The sequence below is a fragment of the Elgaria multicarinata genome, chromosome 7 (assembly GCF_023053635.1).
Source record: "Elgaria multicarinata webbii isolate HBS135686 ecotype San Diego chromosome 7, rElgMul1.1.pri, whole genome shotgun sequence".
Taxonomy (NCBI): Eukaryota; Metazoa; Chordata; class Lepidosauria; order Squamata; family Anguidae; genus Elgaria; species Elgaria multicarinata.
Window position 1 is genome coordinate 32750388 of NC_086177.1, and position 23024 is coordinate 32773411.

General features: G+C 42.7%; 1 protein-coding gene across 3 annotated transcripts in view; it reads left to right on the plus strand.

Annotated features, from left to right (window-relative positions):
• The window catches only part of LOC134401059 (enoyl-CoA hydratase EchA19-like), a 37757-nt gene that overhangs the window by 2390 nt on the left and 12343 nt on the right, over positions 1–23024 (plus strand). Inside the window, exons 2-4 of one of the 3 annotated variants that reach the window (XM_063129768.1) lie at positions 1354–1408; positions 4683–4850; positions 18522–18619. In XM_063129768.1, coding sequence (XP_062985838.1) covers positions 1360–1408; positions 4683–4850; positions 18522–18619 — 315 coding nt within the window. In that variant the 5' untranslated portion in view covers positions 1354–1359. The remainder of the gene's footprint in view (positions 1–1353; positions 1409–4682; positions 4851–18521; positions 18620–23024) is intronic. The other 2 variants (XM_063129766.1, XM_063129767.1) reach the window with 2 other exon arrangements.

A 23024-nucleotide genomic window follows, 5' to 3' on the forward strand; every position in this document is an offset into this window, starting at 1 on the left:
ATGTTTGGCTTGGGTGGGTGTATATCACCAATCTGAGTCAAACATGGACCCAATTCAGATAACATGCTAAGCCATGGTGGTTAAGCATTTTGAGCTAAACATTATGGCTTAATGTGGTGTGTGAACCATTCCTAACCATGGTGGCTGCATAACCATGGTTTAAACACACACATTAACCATTTTCTGTAAAAGGGTTAGTGGTCTAACCATGGCTTAACATGTTGTCTGAACAGGCCCATTGAGATAAAGATTTTCTTAAATACTTGATATTTGGGTCATGAAGCTTACTGTCTCAACCTAAGATTTTTGTCTAGAACCTTGAGGTCTAGAACCGTACTAGAACTGTACTATCTTCTAAACATGAAAGACAAAATTCTCACATGTTCATCAAGAATTGTTGCTCCTCCCCCTCTTTCAGAGTTTAAACATACCTGGAATATTTCCTGGGCTCAATATTGGGATGGATGAAAGTGAACGAGCTGAGATTAAATGCAGAGAGGATGGGGTGGTGGTATAGAAAGTCAGGCTAGGGGATTGGAATTCCACCTGTTCTAGAAGGGGTCGCACTCCCCCTGGAAGATCAAATTTGTAGTTCGAGAGTGCCCTTTGATCCTATGCTGTCTCTGGATTTATTGGTGATACTAGTAGCAAGGGTTGTGTTTGCACAACAATGAATACTGTGCCAGCTGTGACCTCTCAGGATTTGGCCTTATTTGGCAATGGTTACCCATGCCCTAATCACATCATGTTCAGACCATTCCAATGTACTCTACATCCTGTTGCCCTTGAGCAGTTCGGGAAACTTCAGTTGGTGCAAAATGCAGCAGCTAATTTGCTAACTTATGCACGCTATCAAGATCATGGTACCCCAATATTGAAAGATCTGTATTGGTTATCAATTGTTTTCTGGGCTTTCTAAGAAACTGGGCTTTCTAAGAAACTGCCTGTCACACTATGAGCCTGTCTGGTTATTAAGATCTGCAGGAGAAGCCCTTTTCACTTGCAATGGGCCATTTGCCATTGAAACAGCTTTCCCCTGTATTGTTTCCAAACTGTGGAATGCTCTTCCTTCTGAGTCAAGATTGGTCCATATTCTCTCGGCTTTATGATAAGGAGTTAAAACACATCTTTTCAATTTGACCTTTAAAATTGTTTTTAGGCATTGGTTTTATGGTATGCTGTTGTTTTTATTTGGGTGGGTGGGTTTGTGCACGAGTATGTGTGTGTCTATATGCTCTATTGACCCCATAGTTTATACAGCACAACCGCCAACTCACAGCCACATCGGGCATTACCCTCCAAAACTGCGTTTTCAAAGTCTTGATTTACTGTGACTTTTATCTTTGCTCCAAGGTCACCATGTTGTTTCCTGGCTTTTGTTCAGGTTATCCAGTGGGCGTAGCTCTAGGTAAGCATGGGAATGCAGGGCAGGGGGCAAGATTGACAAGGGAATGGCTGTTGGTGCTCTGATTTTTCCAGGCCGAATAGTCTGTGCTCCCTCCCGCCCTGTCTAGCTGCTGCTGCTGCTGCTGCTGCTGCTGCTTCTTCTTCTTCTTCTTCTTCTTCTTCTTCTTCTTCTTCTTCTTCTTCTTCTTCTTCTTATTATTATTATTATTATTATTATTTCACCTCCCAGCTGTGATGCTGTGGGCTTTTGAGTGAATCACCTTCCAATGCAATGTCATGTGGACACCCCCACTGCCTTGGTGACTTGTGGAAAGGCAGTTTATCAATACTACAAATAAATCTAAAATAAGGGCTAAACTAGACAAGGGGCACATATTTGTATTCATTTATTTATTTAAAACATTTTTTGGCCTCCTTTTAGGGCAGAGGCCCTCGCAAGGTGGCTTACAACATCCTAGGGACAGTTAGGCCTCCCTGCAAAATGTACAGCTTCGGCTGTTGGCTGGTATAAAAATGCAATAAATAATAAAATAATAATAATCCAAAGAAGAGGTGTAATACTCTCCTGTTAGGGACTATACTGTCAGTAAAGAGAAGGTATAATTTTATAGCCTGTGAAATGGCCTAATTGTGCTTTGACTGGGCACACACCCATGCACAGTGTGAAGGAATGTTTGCATGGGCTGAGGTTCTTCAGCCAGTGTGGTGTAGTGGCTAAAGTGTTGGACTGGGAGTCAGGAGATCTGGGTTCTAGTCCACACATGGCCATGGAAACCCACTGGGTGACTTTGGGCCAGTCACAGACTCTCAGCCCAACCTACATCACAGGGTGGTTGTTGTTGTGAGGATAACATGGAGAGGAGGAGGATTATGTATGCTGTCTTGGGTCCCTTGGAGGAAAAATGGTGGATGATAATAATAATAATAATAATAATAATAATAATAATGATGTAATGGGCTGAATAAACAGTTATGATGCAGATAACAGATTTTTACCAACCAAGTAGCTCAGTGCTTAAATTAAATTAAAGATGATCTAGGGGTAAATCAAGCATTGGTGAAGACAAAAGTTCTGATATTACTAAAACTTCTTCAAACTTAGTTTGGTGTTCTCTCTCTTTGGATGCGGTGATCTTTCTTACTAATATATCTTGTACTGTTGATCATAGATGAGTGAGTATTAGTATAAACAGGTTCATAAGCCTTTTATTTCCTTCTCTGTGGCTGGACATCAGCTAAGAAATATGTCACTAAAAAGCTTGTTTACATAAAGTATTTCTTAAAAAAAAACAGACAATAAAATGAATTAGCAATGCATCTTGTACCGTTTGTAGCGTCCACTATAAATCGTTTTATTAGGCATGAGTAACAACTGTTTTTAATTTTCTAATTAAATGAAATAATTCCTATTGTTCTATGAAGGGGAAAAGATTGACTCATAATTGGCTAAATGTCAGTAGTGGAAGAGCTTTACTTTAGCTGCCTTTGGGTTAGCAATACAAAGAGAGGGAGAAAAGATACAGACAAGAAAATGTTCTCTGTTCCAATAGCACTGACTTGTAATAACTCCATGTGAATTAACAGATTCATTCTGGTTCACGGATGTTCCAGCAATGCTTAGAAATAGGGGGTAACATCCAAAGCAGTGTTTGCAAAAGCATGATTGCACAAGGAGAAGCCTGCACTGTTTTCTCCCTACTTCAGCCCCCTGTGCCCCTCCCTGTAAAAAACTTCTCCTGAGGGTTGAACAGTGGGGTAGTGGTAAATTTTGCAGCGCAGGCACTCATCGTGAAACTCCCCGTAGCCACGCCCCCAAGAAGAGGCCAATGATGCAGTGTGGATCCATATCAACAACCCAATTCAAACAGTTTTCATTTCTACCAGGTGTAGTACTTTTATAAAGCTATTAGGTCTTAACTGCCCATTCAAAATCGGGTCACCCCAGATTGTAATTTAGCTCACGAGGGAACAAGGAATTCTGAGAGTAGGGGTGACAGATGATGCCAGTGTCCCTGCTAATTAAGTAGTGTTGGCTCTGCAACCCAGTGAACCCTGGGTCAGCTACACCACTGGCAGAGGAATGCTGTAGGATGAGGAAATCAGGACAAACTTCCTCCATGCAATTTCCCCTGATTTTGTCTCCAAAGTGAGAGGGGGTTGGCCGTTTCTTTCATCCTTGCACAGAAGAAACGGCTTTTCCCCTCCTCCCACCGTGAACCCTGGTCAGGCTATAGTATACTGATAAAAATGGCACTTTATTGCATACCGCCATCTAGTGGCTTTAGAATTAAACGTATAGAACCTGCCTAGAATGGTGGGGTGGGGGAAGCCTCGTGGAGAGGAGCCGATCGTAATCCCGCAGGGAATCCAGAAGCAGCTAAAGATGCGGGATTTTTAGCTTCATGTGGAGAAGCTCACAAAGAGTGTCGAGAAGTTCTATCAAGGTTTGGAGAATCATTCTAGTCCTTTATTAGATTGTAAGCCTATGCGGCAGGGTCTTGCTATTTACTGTGTAATCTGTACAGCACCATGTACATTGATGGTGCTATATAAATAAATAATAATAATAATAATAGACAGAAGTGTGTATCTGGAGCTCTAGATTGACATATCCAGGCCTCCCCGCTGTGTGCTGGAAGCAGGAAGTGTGCGAGTTACTTCTGCCTTCCATTCTCTGTGGTTCTCCGTGGTGGCATTTGTGCTTCTTTCCGCGTCATGAGATGTGCAGGTTGCTCCCTCGTTGTGAACGTGCACACCTCTTTCTACAGGGTGTTCAGCCCTGGCAGCCTTTCCACACTACAGGGTTGAAATCAAAGCTGAGCACAACTCCTTAAACACTTTCTATAGACATAATTTAAACCCAAGAAATTTGTTTTCTTGCAAATTAGTGGTTGCTTGCTGTGCCTCAACCCATTTTTTAAATAAAAAAACAGCTACCAGTTTTTATTAATCCCTTGGAAGTCTTGATTTTATTGCTTGTATCTAAGCCTGGGAAACTCTCTTTGGTAGTGTTTTGTTTTTTTAAAGGCAGGAGAAAAAACATTCTCTAGCCCAAACAAATTGAATCCAGCCCATGCAGTTAGTTGAATAGATTGTAAATGTGAAATATGGACCTTAGCTCAGTTTATATTTTAAATGAACTGTTTTTAATAGTTAATTATTAATCCTTTCAGCCAGTCTTTTAAATTTAGTTTACCACATCAGTAGATGACTTAAAAAAAGAAAGAAAGTAATTTCATGTCAGGGCTACTGTTTTATTTCTTCTGTTATCCCAGGGAGAAGGAAAGTAACCACTGAAATCCATGGAACCATAATGACAATTGGTATTAACAGGCCGGAGGTCAGGAATGCTGTGGACCAGGAGACTGCAGGATTGCTGCTGCATGCTTTCAGGTCATTTGAAGAGGAGAGTTCGCTGACTGTGGCAGTACTTCATGGATTGGGTGAGGGCCCCTATATATTTCAGTCTGTACTCTCGTCTGAAATAGGGCCACTTCGCATCTTGCATATTTTAAAGTGTACGTGCAAAACGTTTTACATCTGGTGTCTCCAATGTCATGCCTGTAGATACTTCTCTTGGCACCTGTCAGGTTTCTTGTTGGTCCAGATTTTGGGTTTATTTCTTCATTTTTTTGTAATTAAATTAACTCAGAGACTGGCATGCTGCAAAGTGAAGTGTTGTCACCCAGCGCCATCTTTAATTGGGTTCAAAAGAGTGCTGTTGTGTTCTGAAGCTCAGACCTCACCTCTGCCTTTATATTGGGAAAGTTACTTTTCTCTTAGTCTCACAGTTTGCCTTCTGGGAGATGAGCGTTTTGTGATCGACCATGGCAGCCATTTTATAAATGGACAAGAACCCTCATGGCAGCCATTTTGTGAGAGCAGCCATGACTTTCCCTCAAAATTCCAAATGTGTCCGCCAGCCCAAAGTAGTTGTGCATGTACACTTAAAAATTGAATATATGAATACACACAAGAAGAGAAAAAATAGATGCAAAAGAAGAGAGGTTTCCCCAAAAGATACTTGAAAAGAAGCTGTCATGACTCAGGAAGGTTCTGATGCTCACCCCAGCAGTCATACATATCTGTGCATGATTTGTATGTCACCTACTTAAGGTGAGACTTGGTCCATTCACAATGAAGTTTAATGCTTCCTTTTACTCTGTGTGAAGGAGTAAGCCTTTGTGCACCAGTTGCTGGGGAACATCGTCATCATCATCATCAATAATTTATATAGCGCTTTGTTACAAAACACTGTAGAATCAGGTGTGTGAGTGTGTGTGTGTGTGTGTTTATGCAGGTGAATGGCTTGCATAAAGCCCTACTTTATGCAAGCCCTACTTAAGAGCTACCATGGCGCCAAGTTTCATCTCTTTATCTTTAAAAATGAGGGAGCTGTAAGCATTTTGTTTACGTCCATCACATTGGTTGATTGGGTCTGGGGTTTTCTGGGGTTACCTACAAAGTTGATGATTGTTTTGTTGGGACTTTGGCTGGGAAGAACAGGTGCAGTGGTCCTATGTTGTTAAGTGTTATTAATTGGGATTGGGAGAGGGGTGTGTAGAGCGTGAAAACGTGGGACATGCTGTGATCTTTGAATGCTGAAGAATCATAGAATAGCAGAGTTGGAAGGGGCCTACAAGGCCATCGAGTCCAACCCCCTGCTCAATGCAGGAATCCACCCTAAAGCATCCCTGACAGATGGTTGCCCAGCTGCCTCTTGAATGCCTCTAGTGTGGGAGAGCCCACAACCTCACCAGGCAACTGGTTCCATTGTCGTACTGCTCTAACAGTCAGGAAGTTTTTCCTGATGTCCAGCTGGAATCTGGCTTCCTTTAACTTGAGCCCGTTACTCCGTGTCCTGCACTCTGAGAGGATCGAGAAGAGATCCTGGCCCTCCTTTGTGTGACAACCTTTTAAGTATTTGAAGAGTGCTATCATGTCTCCCCTCAATCTTCTCTTCTCCTGGCTAAACATGCCCAGTTCTTTCAGTCTCTCTTCATAGGGCTTTGTTTCCAGACCCCTGATCATCCTGGTTGCCCTCCTCTGAACACACTCCAGCTTGTCTGCGTCCTTCTTGAATTGTGGAGCCCAGAGTGAGGCATCCTTTGCAATGCTTTTCCAACAAGGCATGGTGAAAAGAGTGTGTGAAAGTTGGAAAGGTGGCTTGATGTTAAGCAAAGAGGTAGTGAAGAAAGTCACCCCTGTGCTGTCAGGAGGACATCACACCTGGCTTAAAGTCCTCCTCACTCCCTCACTCCAGCGGTTCCCAAACATTTTGGGGACTTCTGTGACATAAGGAAGTCCTGCCTGTGACTCCCCAAACTTTAACCATTTTGATCATTTCGATCTTGGGAATGCTCTGTATAAATTTATTATTTATACAGGTCCCGAGTGGAGGTGCCCACATCCATCACCTGACAAGAACCAATGAACTGGAGAGGGAAGGAGAAGGGGCAGGGTGGGGTGGGGTGGGCGCAGTAGCAAGAGGGCAAACAAGTGAAAAGAGTATAGCGATGATTGTGAAAGGGACCAGCGCTTGCCCTGGTAATGAATTGGAGGTCAAAATCACAGGTGAAACCAGGAAAAAAAGTAGGTGTGATGGAGCTCAAAGTCTCCAGGTGTATGAAGGGAGGGGAGCAGATGGAATCGCTCATCCTTGATGGTCAGCGTCTCTCCCTCTGCAGCAGTGTCTCAGGGGGAGGGTGCTGTTTCACCATTTCCTGCTTTGTTGGTCCCTGGTCAACAGCTGGTTGGCCACAATGTAAACAGAGTGTTGGACTAGATGGACCCTCGGGCTGATCCAGCATGGCACTTCTTAAGTTCTTAACCCTCCAGTTCTTAAATATGTGATAGTTTAGTATATGTGCTGCCGAAGCGAGTTAAGGATTGAATTCTCTTCCCTCTCTCCCATCGCTTTGTTCTTTACTTTAGTTATTTGCACATTGGGTGCTGGTGAGGAGTGATGGTGGAAATAGTTGTGACTGTGTTGGTCATCAAGGGTGCAACTGGATGTATGATAGAAAAGGTCCTATAATTCCCAGCATGTCCCAGCCATGCTGGCTGGGGCATGTTGGGAATTATAAGACCTTTTTGTGTCTTAACATGAATAGGGTTGCACTCTAAGTCTTGAATATATTGAAATAGTAGGGAAAGGTCAGTTAAAGCATAAACATTGTAAAACCTTTTGATAAATGATAACTAAGTAAAAGTTTGTGCTTTTAATTATTTTTTAAACAAACCCACACCTAGCAGTATCCATGATTGGGAATAATGTAAGGGGGGAGGAACTGAATTAGGAGAATAATAATGGGGAAGAAGTCATAGGTCAGTGAAATAGAATATCGTTGCATACTGAAGTTGCAAATTTAGTCCCTGCTATCTCTAGTTATAATCTTGGGCAGCCTTGCTAGGGTGATGACTTACACGTTGCTCAAAAAAGAGGAAATTTGCATAACAATTTGCATAACTTCCATGTGCTGATTTATATGCATTGATGCAAGTTTAGAAATAATATTTGTAATTTTAGTAGGAATATACTACATCTCACCATAGTGGGGAAGACTGACCAGTGATCTAAATTGATCAAGGGGCTGGAGCATCTCCCCTATGATGGAAGGTTACAACAGCTGGGATTGTCTCGCTTAGAAAAAAAGAGGCTAAGAGGAGACATGATAGAGGTGTACGAAATTATGGATGGCGTGGAGAATGTGGATAGGGAGACATTTTTCTCCCTCTCCCATAATATTAGAACCTGGGTGAGAGATTCAGGACAGGTGAAAGGGGAGTACGTCTTCACACAGCTCATAGTTAAACTATGGAATTCACTACCATAAGATGTGGTGATGGCCACAAGTTTGGATAAATTCCTGGAGAAGGCTATCAATGCCTACTAGTCCTGATGGCTAATGTGCTATCTCCGGTACCAGAGGTCATAAGCCTATATACACCAGTTGCTGGGGAACATGGGTGGTAGGGTGCTGCTTGTGGGTCCCTGGTTGACAGCTGATTGGCTGCTGGGTGAACAGAGTGCTGGACTAGATGGATCGTGGGTCTGATCCAGCAGGGCTCTTCTTATGTTCTTATGCTATCTTTGTGCTTGCTCGGTCTCTATCCAGGGGCAGTATCCAGATCGACACTACCGCTAACATAAAATATGTTGCAGCAGCATGAATGGCCTTCAGCGCAATGCTAATAGCATGTGGAGGCATGATGGGTTTTCTGGCCAATAGGGTTTGCAGCAGCAGCAAACACTATTTATTTTATTTATTTAAAACATTTCTTGGCCGCCTTTCAAGGCAGAGGCCCTCACAAGGCGGCTTACGACAGTAAGGCATTGTGCTAGAGGTCGTTCAGGCTAGCACAATGTAATTTCTATTCGTACTGGTATCAAAGTGGATACTGCCCTAGGTGTTAGCTGTTGATGGGGAAGTTCAGAGCCCCTTATGGTTCTTTATCTTTAAACTGGATTGGACGAATAGAGGACTTTTAAAAAGAGGACTGACTTCTGTAAAGTAGGACATGTGGCCACACTAAGCCTTCCTTGGCCTGGTGCCCTCCAGACATGTTGGACTGCAGCTCCCATCACTTGCCATCCAGCACAGCAAATGGCTGGGGATGGTGGGAGTTGGAGTCAAACACATCTGGAGCATACCAGGTTTGGGAAGACTTAGAGGTGGAAAATCTCTCTCTCTCTCTCTCTCTCTCTCTCTCTCTTCCACTGCAGGTCAGAGTAGGCTGTACAAATAGACCAATGGTCAAACTTGGTTTAAGGGAGCTTTATACATTTTGTAGAAATATTGCAACTGTAAAACTGATCAGCATATTTTAAAATAATTCAGTTCAACTATGTTATTGATTTATTTGAGATATTTATATACCACTAAATATAAAATCCCAAAGCGCTTCACATAAACAATAAAAATGCATTTAAATACAGTATTAAAACACAACATTAAAACAAATTACAATTAAAGCAAGACAGGGAGAGGTAAGATGATTCATTTAATTACAGCTCATGGAAAGCCTGGGTGAACAAGTGTGTTTTCAGGAGGTGTTTGAAGGATGCCATATTTTCTGCCTCCTGAACTGCATGAGGGAGGGTTTTCCAAAGGGTGGGTGCTGCTACTGAGCAGGCCCTGTCATTGAGGTATTGGCAGCATTCTGTTAATTTTGGAATGATCAGCAAAGCCTAAGCCTGTGATTGCCTGTTTTGTATAGGTATGTTCGCCAGGAAACTGGGATTTGCTGCAGCCTCTTGATGTTTACACTGTAGCAAATCTAGTTTTGCTGCTCTGTGATGATACTATACAATCATATAGAACTCTACATCGATCTAGTGTTCAGTATCAGTACCCATTCCTTTTCTGGAAAATCGTGTTTGAAGCTCAGGTTCTGGTCTTTCAGGTTTTACGCTTATACAATAGAAGTTCTTTAAGGGGCATGTTGTTGTTTTTTAGATGGCCATAGACAGGAGGGGGCAGTGTTGGCTCCAGAATTTGGGGAATCCTCAGAAAATTTACCTTCAGAAAACACCAAGAGCATTGTTCCTACCAAATTCTTAAAACCTTGGTTGGAGCTTGAGATTGGAAGCTTTTTTTAATTATGCAAGTGACCACAGTGTCTGGGTGGGAATCACATTTTGATACTTCATTACAGAGGACTGGGGAGTTGTTAATTTGCCTGAAGTTAATTGCTCCCAGATCTTATTGTGGCTTTTTTTGTCTTTTCCCAGTGCTTAGCAAAAAAAAAAAAAAAAGCCCAGCCTTTTCAAAATCCGGAGTTAAAGATGGATTCAAGTTTTTCATTTGCATAAGAATAGCTCTGGAGCCTCCCCATCCCCACCTCCCATGTGATGGAAATTGATAAGTATACATAGAATAAAGCTCCCAGTGAACCAAAGCGTGGGCTGCACATTTCGAAGGGCCAGACTTTATGGAAAGTGGGGTCAAGGGAATCCACAGGTTACTGTTGCTGGGTGGAAGAGCATTTCTCATGAGTCCTCTTGTGGTGGTGGAGCCAAGAAAAGAAGAGACCCATCAAAGAGAGAGAAAGATCCGTCAAAGTCAATGGAGGTGGACTGGCTACACCTCCTCTCCCGCACTGGAAGAAAAGATGCCGACTAACTCTGAAGGCAATCATGACACAGCACCAGAAGTCTATAGGCCCCTGCTAGGGCATCCAGCTGGTATAATAAGGCACATGACATGGTGCATGTCTGTAGAACTGTGAGCACAGAAACGGGAAGTTTGATAATGGGGAACATAGGTTGCTTCCAGACAAGGCTTTTACCATTCACTTGCCCTGCCTCGAACTTAAATTCTTGCAGAACGTCCACACATTGCGGTCTTCAATTTGGAATCATCCCGTGTTTTCCCACCACTTCCCTGCCCTGTTACCGCAAAAAAATCTGTTAAGGGAAGAAAAGCGGAATAGCTGCACAATGCCTTTTGACTGATTAGCGCTACAAGTTATCTGCCTGGAAGCATGTGAAAGAGAATTTTACGCAAACAGCAGACAGGCCAGGTGAACAACAAAATAGGAAGGGCAGGTGGATGACTCCTGTGTTCTCAGAACTCTTAATTATTCTGCCTGCATTTGGGGGTACAAGGAAAAGTTACCCCACATAGACAAGCAAGTGTAGAGGGGACCTTGTCAAAGAATGGGCACCCCATGGTTCAAAGGCATCAACATCCTGAACAGAGGATTTCCCAAACATAAATACTAGGACATATATTTTTTTTTCTCTTTCAAAAAGTTTGCAAACTCATGGTGGCTGCTCAGGCCTCTGGTAGAATCAAACCTTTGGTTTGTGGGGGGAGAGCTTCTGGCTGCAGCTGTTAGTTGCTGCCATCCCTCGCATTGATGGTCTATGGCAGCAGTGGAGACCCCATCCCTGGCTTAAAGCATGAAAAAAAAATGTCTTCATAGGATACACTCCCATGTAAGTAATAGTATTCATTGCACGATAGCACCCACATGTAATTTGCTGGGTGTACATATGATAAATGTGTATTGCGAGTATCATGGCTCTTTGTGTGAAATACTTGTGTGCGGCATCATCAAACATTGCTCTCTCTTTATATGGGTTGTATGCCACTTAGTATGGGCAGTGTTGATTTGATTTAAGTCAAATTGATTTAGATCATTATTTAAAATGCTTTTCTGAAGGCCTCAATTTTAATGATTTAAATCACAGTTTAAATCACTAGTGCGGAAAAATTATATTTAATAATCTTTTTTTAGTAGAACTATATTATTGTTTAATATAACCTTAATGCATATTCAGAGAAGCAGGTTTCTTTAGAAGGTTGGTCTGGTCCATAAACTAAAGTATTGTACATAAAAACAATGCCCTATATTGTGACAACTATGACCAGTATATGTAACTCTTTGTACTTTGATATGTTGTTCAACTGGGTGGAAACACCATATCAAAGTACAAAGAGTTACATATGCTAGTCATAGTTGTCACAATATAGGGCATTGTTTTAAGTAGAATAGTTCTGTTTATGGAGCGTGTAGTCTACTCTCGTTGTCTTGATTTTCTTTCTAGTAACTCTGCTCTGGATCCTTTTCAATCTGGATTCTGTCCTTTGCATTCCACTGAAACAGTCCTTACTAAGATTACCAATGATCTTCTTATTGCCAAGTCTAAAGGCCTTTATTTTGTTCTTATTCTCTTGGATCATACTGCAGCCTTTGACACGGTTGATCATGATCTTCTTTTGGAGTCCCTTCATGACCTCGGATTTTGTGGCTCCGTCTATAACTGGTTTGCCTCCTATCTAGAGGGTCGCTCTTTCAACGTGTTGGCTAATGGCAGCTCGTCTTCTTCTTTTCCCCTTTCAGTAGGGGTTCCGCAAGGCTAGGTACTTGGCCCGTTGTTGTTTTCTTTATACATGTTGTCCTTGGGTAATCTTATTCAGTCTCATGGTCTCCAATATCATCTGTATGCTGATGATACACAATTATATCTTTCATCTCTGGAACTTTCTCCTGATGTTTACGATCGTATCTCGGCATGTCTTTCAGATATCTCAGCTTGGCTGCTTCATCGTCGTTTGAAACTTAATATGGCAAAGACAGAATTGCTTGTTTTTCCTCCTAAACCTTCTCCCCATCTTTTATTCTCTCTTACTGTCAATGATGTTACGCTTACTCCGGTCAAGGAAGCTCGTAGCCTTGGCTTTATATTTGACTCCTCGCTCTCCTTTATTCCTCATATTGAGGCAGTAGCTAAATCCTGTCATTTTTTCCTATATAATATTGCCAGGATTTGATCATTTTGGTCTGTCTCTTCTGCCAAGACTCTTGTTCATGCATTGGTTATTTCTCGGTTGGACTACTGTAACCTTCTTCTCACTGGCCTTCCTTCTTCTCATATCAGTTTGTTGGTTTCTGTTCACCACTCTGCTGCTAAGATCATCTTCTTGGCTCGCTGCTCTGACCATGTTACTCTACTTCTGAAATCTCTTCATTGGCTTCCAATTCACCTCAGAATCCAATATAAACTTCTCCTGTTGAGCTACAAAGCTTTTCACTGTCTAGCTCCTTCCTATCTCTCCTCTCTCATCTCACACTATTGCCCCGCTCGTGCTCTTCGCTCCTCTGATGCCATGTTTCTTACCTGCCCAAGGGTCTCTACTTCCCTTGCTCGGCTTCGTCCATTTTCTTCAGCTGCCCCTTATGCCTGGAACGCTCTTCCAGAACACTTGTGAACTACAAGTTCAATTGCAGTTTTTAAAGCTCAGCTAAAAACTTTTCTTTTTTCTAAAGCTTTTAGAACTTGATTTTGATCTTACTTTTATACTGTTAGTTTTACTCTAACCTGTGCCTGTTTGGTGCATTCTCTTCCCCTTCTTATTGTTTTATTATGATTCTATTAGAATGTAAGCCCATGCGGCAGGGTCTTGCTATTTACTGTTTTACTCTGTACAGCACCATGTACACTGATGGTGCTATATAAATAATAATAATAATAATAATAATAATAATAATAATAATAATAATAATGTAGCGGAGCGGGCCGACCCGAAATTTTCGGATCGGCCCACGGGGCGGAGCGGGGGGTCCGTGTACACCCCTACTACGTATGTAGTAAAATAAAGCTTCTGCATCTGGACCGGTCTGGAGTCGTTCCTTCCCTACTGGGTTTGGGGAAATTTCCCTAACAGGTCCACACTAAGCAATGATTCCGAATTGTTTTCTGATTAACTTTCATTAAAAAAATGGAATAATTTTGTCATTTTAGTACTAAAGCAGAAAGAACTTGTGAAATCATTTAGGAGATGAACCAACTCCAACTGTTCAATTAATCATGATATTTTTTGTCATGATGTGCAAGAATCACCACCACCAAACAGGCTTTTAAATTGTACTAATACCATTATTTATTCTTCTTCAACAAACACCAACATTAACAAAACACACACATGGATTTTGAATGGTTAATTATTTCAGTTTTTAGATAAACGTAAAGTTCTTTAAAGAATAAAGTGTAGGCAATTCCAACCACAGCAGGTATAGAAACAAAATATTCCCAAATGTGGTCCCTTTAGAGCCTACTGCCATGCTAGGCAGTTCTCTTCTACAACAGGGGATACATGCAGAAGAAGTTTCCTCAGGAGTCAGGACTGCATGAATATGTTCTGTTCATAGAATCCTAGAATAGCAGAGTTGGAAGGGGCCTACAAGGCCATCGAGTCCAACCCCCTGCTCAATGCAGGAATCCACCCTAAAGCATCCCTGACAGATGGTTGTCCAGCTGCCTCTTGAAGGCCTCTAGTGTGGGAGAGCCCACAACTTCACCAGGCAACTGATTCCATTGTCGTACTGCTCTAACAGTCAGGAAGTTTTTCCTGATGTCCAGCTGGACAACAGGAAAATTCACTTTTGGTTTAACTTTTTATTCTCCTCCCCTATCCTTTGCTTTTATATCCTTGTTCAGATCTAGCCCATCTCCCCAAATTCTCTATAGGGTGACCGTATGGAAAGGGGTGACAGGTCTCCTGTATCTTTAACAGTTGCACAGGAATGGGAATTTCAGGAGTTGTCATTTGTATGCATGCAGCACCTGGTGAAATTCCCTCTTCATCACAACAGTTAAAGCTCCAGGAGCCCTGCCCTCTTTTGTATCTGGTAGAGTGACCGGATACAATTTCATCAGGTGCTGCATGCATACAAATGACACCTGCTGAAATTCCTTTTTCTATACAACTGTTAAAGATACAGGAACCCTGCCTTCCTTTCCACATGGTCACCCTATTTATTGATTGACCTTTTCTATCTTTGAGCATAGGGAGAGGCAAGGCCTTGAGAGAGAGCGCATACACAGTGCAGGATAGGACTGACCAGGTTATCTCCCATCTCCATAAACTGCTGTTAACATATTCATAGAATATAATTAGGAGTTGTGTAATAAGGATTCATGGTGATATCTTTGATCTAAGCTCTTTTTTAATGAATTGTTTTAAGAAAATACAAAATCTCATTTAATTTTTAAAAAAAATCAATTTAAAAAATAAACGCACATTGATTTTTATCAACCCTGAGTACGGGAACTTTGTCTCCTTTGAAACAGCCCTCAGGGGTGAGTGAACGTGTGCAATTTAAACCTTGGCAAACGCACACAAGGATTTCCCCCTCCCGGCATGCTCTTGCCGGCTGGGTTCATGCATGCCTTTTCAAACAGCGATAACTTAAATAGTTCAACTTTTGTGAAATAAGTATGCTGAGAGGAAGAGTAATTGCACTGAATAAAAGAGTGTGGGGAATGCCACATTTGCAAAGGACACTCAACCCTAGAACCGTCCCCCATGTCTCTTTCAACCATCTGAGAGGAAATGGTGGCATCTCATGCTGGATCGTCCAGCAGTGATTGACCCCCAGACTATTGCTGGTCCGGTGGAAATGAGCAGCAAGAGCATTTGTGACAAATCCAAGGGTAGATCCAACACTAACCCAGCAATAAGCTATAAGTATGAAGATGCACACAGTGGCCTGGTTCAGACAACACGCTAAACCATGCTACTTAACCACAAAATGGTTAACGGAATGCATTGACCTTAATGCATTCCATTAACCATTTTGTGGTTAAGCAGCACGGTTTAGCGCGTTGTCTGAACCAGGCCTTTGAGGGAATGCGTAGTTTGACTAAAAGGGAGAGGTGGAGTTGGAAGCCATTTTAGCAAACACTTTCATTGACACCACCCCCTTTCAGCAAATTTGAGGATTATTGTGCAAAGTTTAGGAATGTTCATTAAAGAAGCATGGCCTTGAATAAAGTGGTGCTTGCTTGCCCTCATCTTCCTGATGAGCTAGGATGAGAGGAACCTAGGAAGCTGCCTTAGACCATCGGTCCATCCAGCTCAGTGTTGTCTACAGCGATTGGCAGCGGCTCAGAGAGGATTCTTTCCTAGCCCTACCTGTGGATGCCAAGGATTGAACTGGAGACCTTTTGCATGCAAAACATGTGCTCTGCCAATGTGCTATGGCTAGTCTAGGAATCGTTGCCTTCATTCTAAATTAGCCTTCTTTGCCTTCAGTGATAATGCCACATAGCCAAATCTGATTGGCTTACGTGCACATCATGGAAGGCAAAGGAAGCCTTTTAACCAAGGGAAAAATAGAGCGGCCGCAGCAAACTGGAGGAACAAAGGCTGCAAATAGGCCTGGGGAATAAGTGAACATTCTTGATGGAAGGGATTCTTTTTGAGGGGTGGCTGAATTATTTCTGAGCCCTCTGAAAGCACCACTTTGAATGAGAAAACTGAAATGGGCAATCCATTTAGCACAGCCCTAAGGAAACTGATCCTGTCTCTCGCTTTAAGACCCTGTCTCTCTTTAAGTAATGAAGTGATAGTTGCAGCTTTTAAAAGGAAAACATAACAAGTTCTTGGGGGGGGGGAAGCAAAACAGAGCTGGGCTTCTCTTCTCCCCCTTCCTGTCCCCACCCCGTTCTTCCCCATCAATAGATGGTCTTACTTAACAATTTTGCTTGATAATTACTATATTTATTTTGTTGAGATAGAAAAGCAGTGTTCAGTTGGAATCAAAAGCAGCTGCATTATTGGCAGTCTGAGGGGAAAGGAGAGAGATTACAGTTGGGAACTTTAAAACAGGAAAGATATATGTATATTTATATTTTTAAGGCTTTGTCTCCCGTCTCTCCGCCCTCCCCCAAGGATGTGTATACATAATGTTATTTATAGAACACTGATTTGATTGAGAAAATTATAGCATTGCGCCTTGAGCCTGGAACAGTGGTCCCATCTGTTAAAATGCATATCTGGGTGATGGCTGCTTTGTGGCCTTTTATGCGCTGGAATCAGTGAGTGATTTCTGTACGGTTGCAGAGCTGGATATTAAAGTAAATAACTGTGGGCACCAGTGCTTTGGTTTTCATCATGGTGGTGCAGTCAACAGGAGTTCTTTCTTCTGTTTCCAACGCACACAAAAGTAATGATTCCTCTGCCACACAAGAAAAGGCTCGAATTAGCTGCTTCTGCGGTGAAGGAGGAAGGAGACACGGGTTTTGGTGATAAGAGGTGATGTGGAGGATATACTGGTTGGCATATGCATCATTAGGAATTCTTCGAATGAAATTCTTGGCTGTGGTTAAAATGCTAATTAGAAACATACACAAAATGATATGCCCTTATTGGTTTGGTATTTGAAATTATTAAAATGGCATTCTAAAAGGAGTGTGTTTGCTGCATCTCTCCCCCTTCCAAGTTTTTTTTTCCTGTTCTAACTTTAGACTGAAGTTTGTCTAATGGAACTGGTTGTTTGATTTAATTTGATTTAATGTGTAATTTGTCCCTCTTTGCCCTTGTAGGGTTGCCACAGGCACAATGATGCATTGATAGCGAAAGCCACACCTGGCAGAATGCTCCTTCTGTGTATCCCTAGCCCCGGGATACAGACTAATAATGTATTGTGTTTGTGGCTGTGAGACTTTTAACGCTGCGTGGCGGAGCTACTGTGATGCCGCAGAATGTTCACAGCCATTCCAACTGTGCAGGAAACCACATTTCCATAATGTTTGCAGTGCAGCTTCTGAGAGAAAAGAAAGTTGCCATGCAACAGGGAAAGCTGTCTCATACAGGCCGTAAGAATGGGAGAATAGTAATCCAGTTGAAGGACCCCCTTCCCCTTGGACATAAGGCAGCCCTGGGCCAAAATATGCATTGGGCTGAAATTTAGTGACTTGAGGAAGTAATAAGTGATAGAGACGTGGAAGAAAAAGTAGGACTGGAGTGCAACTTCACTGAAGACCTTGGAACAGATCTTAAGTACACAAGGAGTACAACAGACAAGGGATGTTTGGAGACAGCAGGGGGTTTGAGAGCTCTACGTTGTATGGTGTTTTGTGTGTCACTTTGAGGAAATGTAAGAGTGACCAAGAAGTTGCAAGCATAAATAAGCAGGCAAAGCAGGGATGGCAGACTTCTGAACTGGTGACTCTGAGACATGCCCCCAACTGAAATTTGTTCGTCTCCCCCTTTGTGAATCTTTTGCTGGAAATTAACTTGAAGCAGGAGACTCACTGGTTGTTGTATCTCCTCTCCTCTGGGCCACGCAACGTCCCAGCTCTGTGGTATACATGGATTTAGCTGAGGCTTAGGTGAAGTCACGCCAGCAACACAAGGTGGTATTATTGCCCTGGACTTGTATACATAAATTGTGAGAGATACACAGTAGGCTGACTGGTAAGATTAGAACGTAAGGATTGTCGTGTTGAAACCAACAAGGGTTCATCTAGCCTCGTATTCTGTTTGCAGCCATGGCTAGCCAGATGCTGCTGCAAGCTCATAAATGGGGCATGATGGTGATAGCTATCCTTAATTGTTTGGCTCCAGTGATCGGGGATGTACTCCCTTGGAGCGTGGAACCATTCCATTTAGCTGCTAGGCCTGTCAGTTGCCATTAGCTATCTCTTCTGGACAATAACCTTTTAATTTAGGGTTGCAGAGTAAAGCACATACTTTTGAATAAAAGAAACAACTCATATCATAACCAAAAAGAAGGTGGGCACAGAGCTGACACCAACACTTTTTCTTGTTCCATAATCTAACCCCCCACCCCCACCCCCTTCCTCTGGTGTTTTGTAGGAGGCAATTTCTGTGCTGGTTATGATTTGAAGGAGCTGGCCCACAACGCAACCTCAGTCAAATTGGAACAAGATGTCACCAAAGGTCCTGGTCCCATGGTATGTACTCAGAAACAGTCTGGAAGGAAATCCTAACAATTCTGTGTAACTGAAGTCCATTTCCATGGTTGGAAACAGGCTACACGTTGCAGCTAATGTGAAAGAAAGAAAGAGAAGGAATCTTTCCTCTCTAAAAGTAACTAAAACCAAATGGGCTTATTTCCTAAAGTAAAAGTTAGATGTCTGTTCCCAGTAAACTTGGAAGTTATGCACACTGTGCCCTGTGTTATAGTGTGTGTGTGCCGAGACTAGATCGGGATCTACTGCTAGATCTCTGGGTGATCACCAAAAATTTCTGACTCCCAATTAGCCACAGTGATGCATGCCTTAGTTACACCTAGATTGGATTTTGCAATTCACTCTACAGGGGGTTTACCTTTTGAAGGGTTTTCAATTACAGTGGGTCCAGAATGCACAGTGAGATGGCTGCTAGTTGGTTGTTTATGGGATCATATAACACCTGTCTTGCAAGAGCTACATGAGATACCAATTTGTGCCTGCAAATAATTCAGAGCATTGGTGATGATCTATGAAGTGAAAAGAAGGGAGAAACGAATTCTCAGGTTGCTGAACTTTTTATTATAGATTGTAAAGCCCGACGCATTTCAGCCTGTACCTTTTCAAGGCCTTCTTCAGGGGGAAGATGTGTGCAAAGATCTTCTTATCAGTAAATTGTCTTTCTCTGGTTGTCCTTCTCTGATCTTCCTACAACTCCCCGAAGAAGACTTTGAAAAGGTACAGGCTGAAATGCGTTGGGCTTTATAATCTATAATAAAAAGTTCAGCATCCTGAGAATTCGTTTCTCCCTTCTTTTCACTTCATTGAATGCTTTTCTCCCTCTGCTTTTGCTATGATCTATGAAAGCCTAAATGGCTCGGGTCCAGGATACTATACTGGCCTGCCCATACCCTAAGATCTGATGGAGATGCCCTTCTCTACATCACAAATATGGTGGAAGTTCAGTAGATGAGGACAAGAAAAAGAACGTTTTCTGCGGCTGCACCTAAATTGTGGAACTCTCTTCTTCAGTTCACCCCCACTCCTACAGTGTTTCATCCATTTTGCTTAGGCAGGTGTTGGATACATTCTCTGTCTTATCTGTTGCACCGGTCCTTGTTTTCATTACATTGTATTTTTAAGTTGTATTGTATTTTATGGTTGCTTTAAACTGTTGTTAGTCATCCTAATGGTGCCTAAACATCAGAAGGGTGGAATATAAAATGTTCATATGTATATATAAATAAAAAATAGTTCAACAGTATCAACAACTTTCCCTCCCAATTAGATGGCTGATACAAAGAAAGCTTTGGGGGGAAAACCAGGAATGGATTTTTGTGTGGAAGGGTTGTGAGTTCAGTTGTTGCACTGAAAACAAATTCCTGGGATAAGATGAACTGTTCCTTCATTCAAAGAGCATGTCTTCCCCCTTTTCAGAGCCTCTCTCTTGAGATAAGGGGAAAGCTGATTTAAGTAGGGATGCTTGAGGAATTCCATCTCTGCTAATTCCAATGTGAATGAACCTGATCTGTACCTATCAGACTAATGTGTGGATCAGAACATAATTATCCAATGGCTTTCACACTTATTAAAAATTTGTGATCCTGTTCTTGGCTCAAAATTTTTACCAAATGTGTTTTAAAATGAGGTTCTTAAGCATAATGTATACATTTTAGATAGAAATAATTCTGGAAATATGTATTTTTGGCAAAAATACATTCAAAAATTTGTATTTAAATAGGTATTTTATATGAATTTCCATGTATTTTTTTTAATGGCACATTAATGTGGTAAAGGGTCGGACGGCATTTATGAATGAACACGTGTGAAATTGACATGGTCTAGAAATAGAAGTAGATTGATCTCTAGATATAAAGAGAATATACACCTGGATATTAGGGGTGTGCACGGACCCCCCGCTCCGCTTCTCTTCCAGATCCATGATTTGCGGATCAGGCCGCTTCACTCCGCCCCCGCTCCGCCTATGTCCGTTCCGCTCCGCAGCTCCGGATCCGGATCGGAGCTCCGTTCCCCCCCCCCCCATAGGCTTGCATTAAACTAAAAAAGTATACAACTTTTTTTCTGTTAAAGTTAGAAACCTCAAGTTTGGTACCATGACACCTCATGGATGTATACACACGCACGCCAAGACTCAAGGCAATCCCATCATCCCCAGATTTTGGGGGAATTTATGAAAATCGGGCACCCCATTCATACCCCTTTCGATAACTCCGTCAATGTGCACGTTAGAAACCTCAAACTCACCACCATGATAGCTTATCCAGGGATACACATGCACGCCAAGACTCAAGGCAGTCCCATCATCCCCTGATTTTTGGGGAATTTATGAAAATCGGGCACCCCATTCACACCCCTTTCGATAGCTCCGTCAATTTGCACGTTAGAAATCTCAAACTCACCACCATGATAGCTTATCCAGGAATACACATGCACGCCAAGACTCAAGGCAGTCCCATCATCCCCTGATTTTTGGGGAGTTTATGAAAATCGGGCACCCCATTTGCAGACGTGGACTGTTCTCTGACATTTGGACAGATAAAAAAAAGGGAAGTGGCCACACTCACAGATGCCATCTAGACCCACAATCATGCCAAGGTACAAGGCAATCCCATGATCCCCTGATTTTTGGCGGAGCTTAAACCTGCAGACAGCTCAATGGGGCCATTTCAAAGGAAATCCCAAGATGCCATGAATTGGGGAGTAGAGATCAACCTAAATATTAGGCATGTGCTCCGCTCCAATTAGGAGCGGAGAAGCAGTAGCGGATTGGCCTGCTCCGCCTTACCCAGAGGCGGAGTAGAAGCGGGCCGCGGACCCCTAGAAGCAAGGCGAAGAGAAGCGACCATTTTTCGGAGCTCCTAGTTCAGGCGGAGCGCTCCGATCGCCATCTTGAAAACATTTCGCCATAGGATTGCATTGCGGCAAATAATCATGGATAACTAGGTTGTTTTTGAAGCTATCGTTCTGAAAATTCTTGTGCTCAGAGAGTCGTGGATGGGGGTCATTTTGAGACTACTCTCACCTCTCTGCGTTGTGTGGGTCGCGTGCTAGAATTTTTTAAAAATCGGGTAAACAAACGGACAGTGCGGGTCAAACAGCGGTTTTCACCCATAGGATTGCATTGAGGAAAAGAATCAGGGATAACTGGGTTGATTTTTAAGCTATCGTTCTGAAAATTCTTGTGCACAGAGAGTCGTGGATGGGGGTCATTTTGAGACTACTCTCAGCTCTCTGCGTGGTGCGGGTCGCGCGCTAGAATTTTTGGAAAAATTGGCGGGAAAAATACCTTTTTCAAAGGGCTGAGGGGCAGAGTCAGCTCCCGGTCATGATGATCTCAAAGTTGGAGGAGGGCATAGGCAAAACGGGTAACTTAGGATTCTGGGAAACTTCTCTTTCTTAATCTGAACGGACTTTTCCCAGTGTTTTTTAACACAGTAGCCCCACCAAATGCACAAACACAACCTGAAATCATATACTAAGCCAATAATAAGAGAGAGAAACACAGCACTGCTACCCACCCTAACTTTGGGGAACAACTGAAAAGATGTGGTGCAAGGGGATGAGCTCCCCTAGGGCATCTCATTGTGGACGTGCCCCCACTCTCTCCTGTACTGGAAGGCCATCAGAGCCTTCCAAAGAGAGTAACCCGGTGGAGCAATGCCTATCATGAGTTGAAGTGAGCGTTTACTTCTTAGTGGTGGAGTAATGCCTATTATGAGTTGAAGTGAGCGTTTACTTCTCAGAGCTCTTGGTGAAGCAATGGCTTTCTTGAGCTGAACTGGCAGCTGCTTCCCTCTCCCCCGGGCACGTCCCCCTATTACTGGTAAAAGACAGATATAGCCTTTTTTTTAAAGTTCTTCTTGTTGTTTATTCAGCAACACTGCTGCTTTTAATTCCACCCCTCCTTTTGTTTATTTATTTATTTATTCCATTTTATATGCATTACTGGCTTATCCTTGGCTCACTTCCTTATGCCCCCAGAAATGTCTGCTGCCTGCCTGCCTGCCTTCCCTCTCTCCTCCCCTGCCCGCCTTGCAGGGATGTTGTGTGTGTCTGGCTTTGACTCAGGGGAGAAGTCCTTCCTGTGCTCAAGTTCCAAATCCATTTTTCAAGTGTGGAAGAACATATAGGTTGATCTCTACTCCCCAATTCATGGTATGTTGGGATTTCCTTTGAAATGGCCCCATTGAGAGGTCTGCAGGTTTAAGCCCTGCCAAAAAACAGGGGATGATGGGACTGCCTTGAGTCTTGGCGTGCGTATGTATCCCTGGATAAGTTTGAGGTTTTTAACGTGCAAATTGACGGAGCTATGGAAAGGGGTGTGAATGGGGTGCCCGATTTTCAAAAATTCCCCCAAAATCAGGGGATGATGGGATTGCCTTGAAAC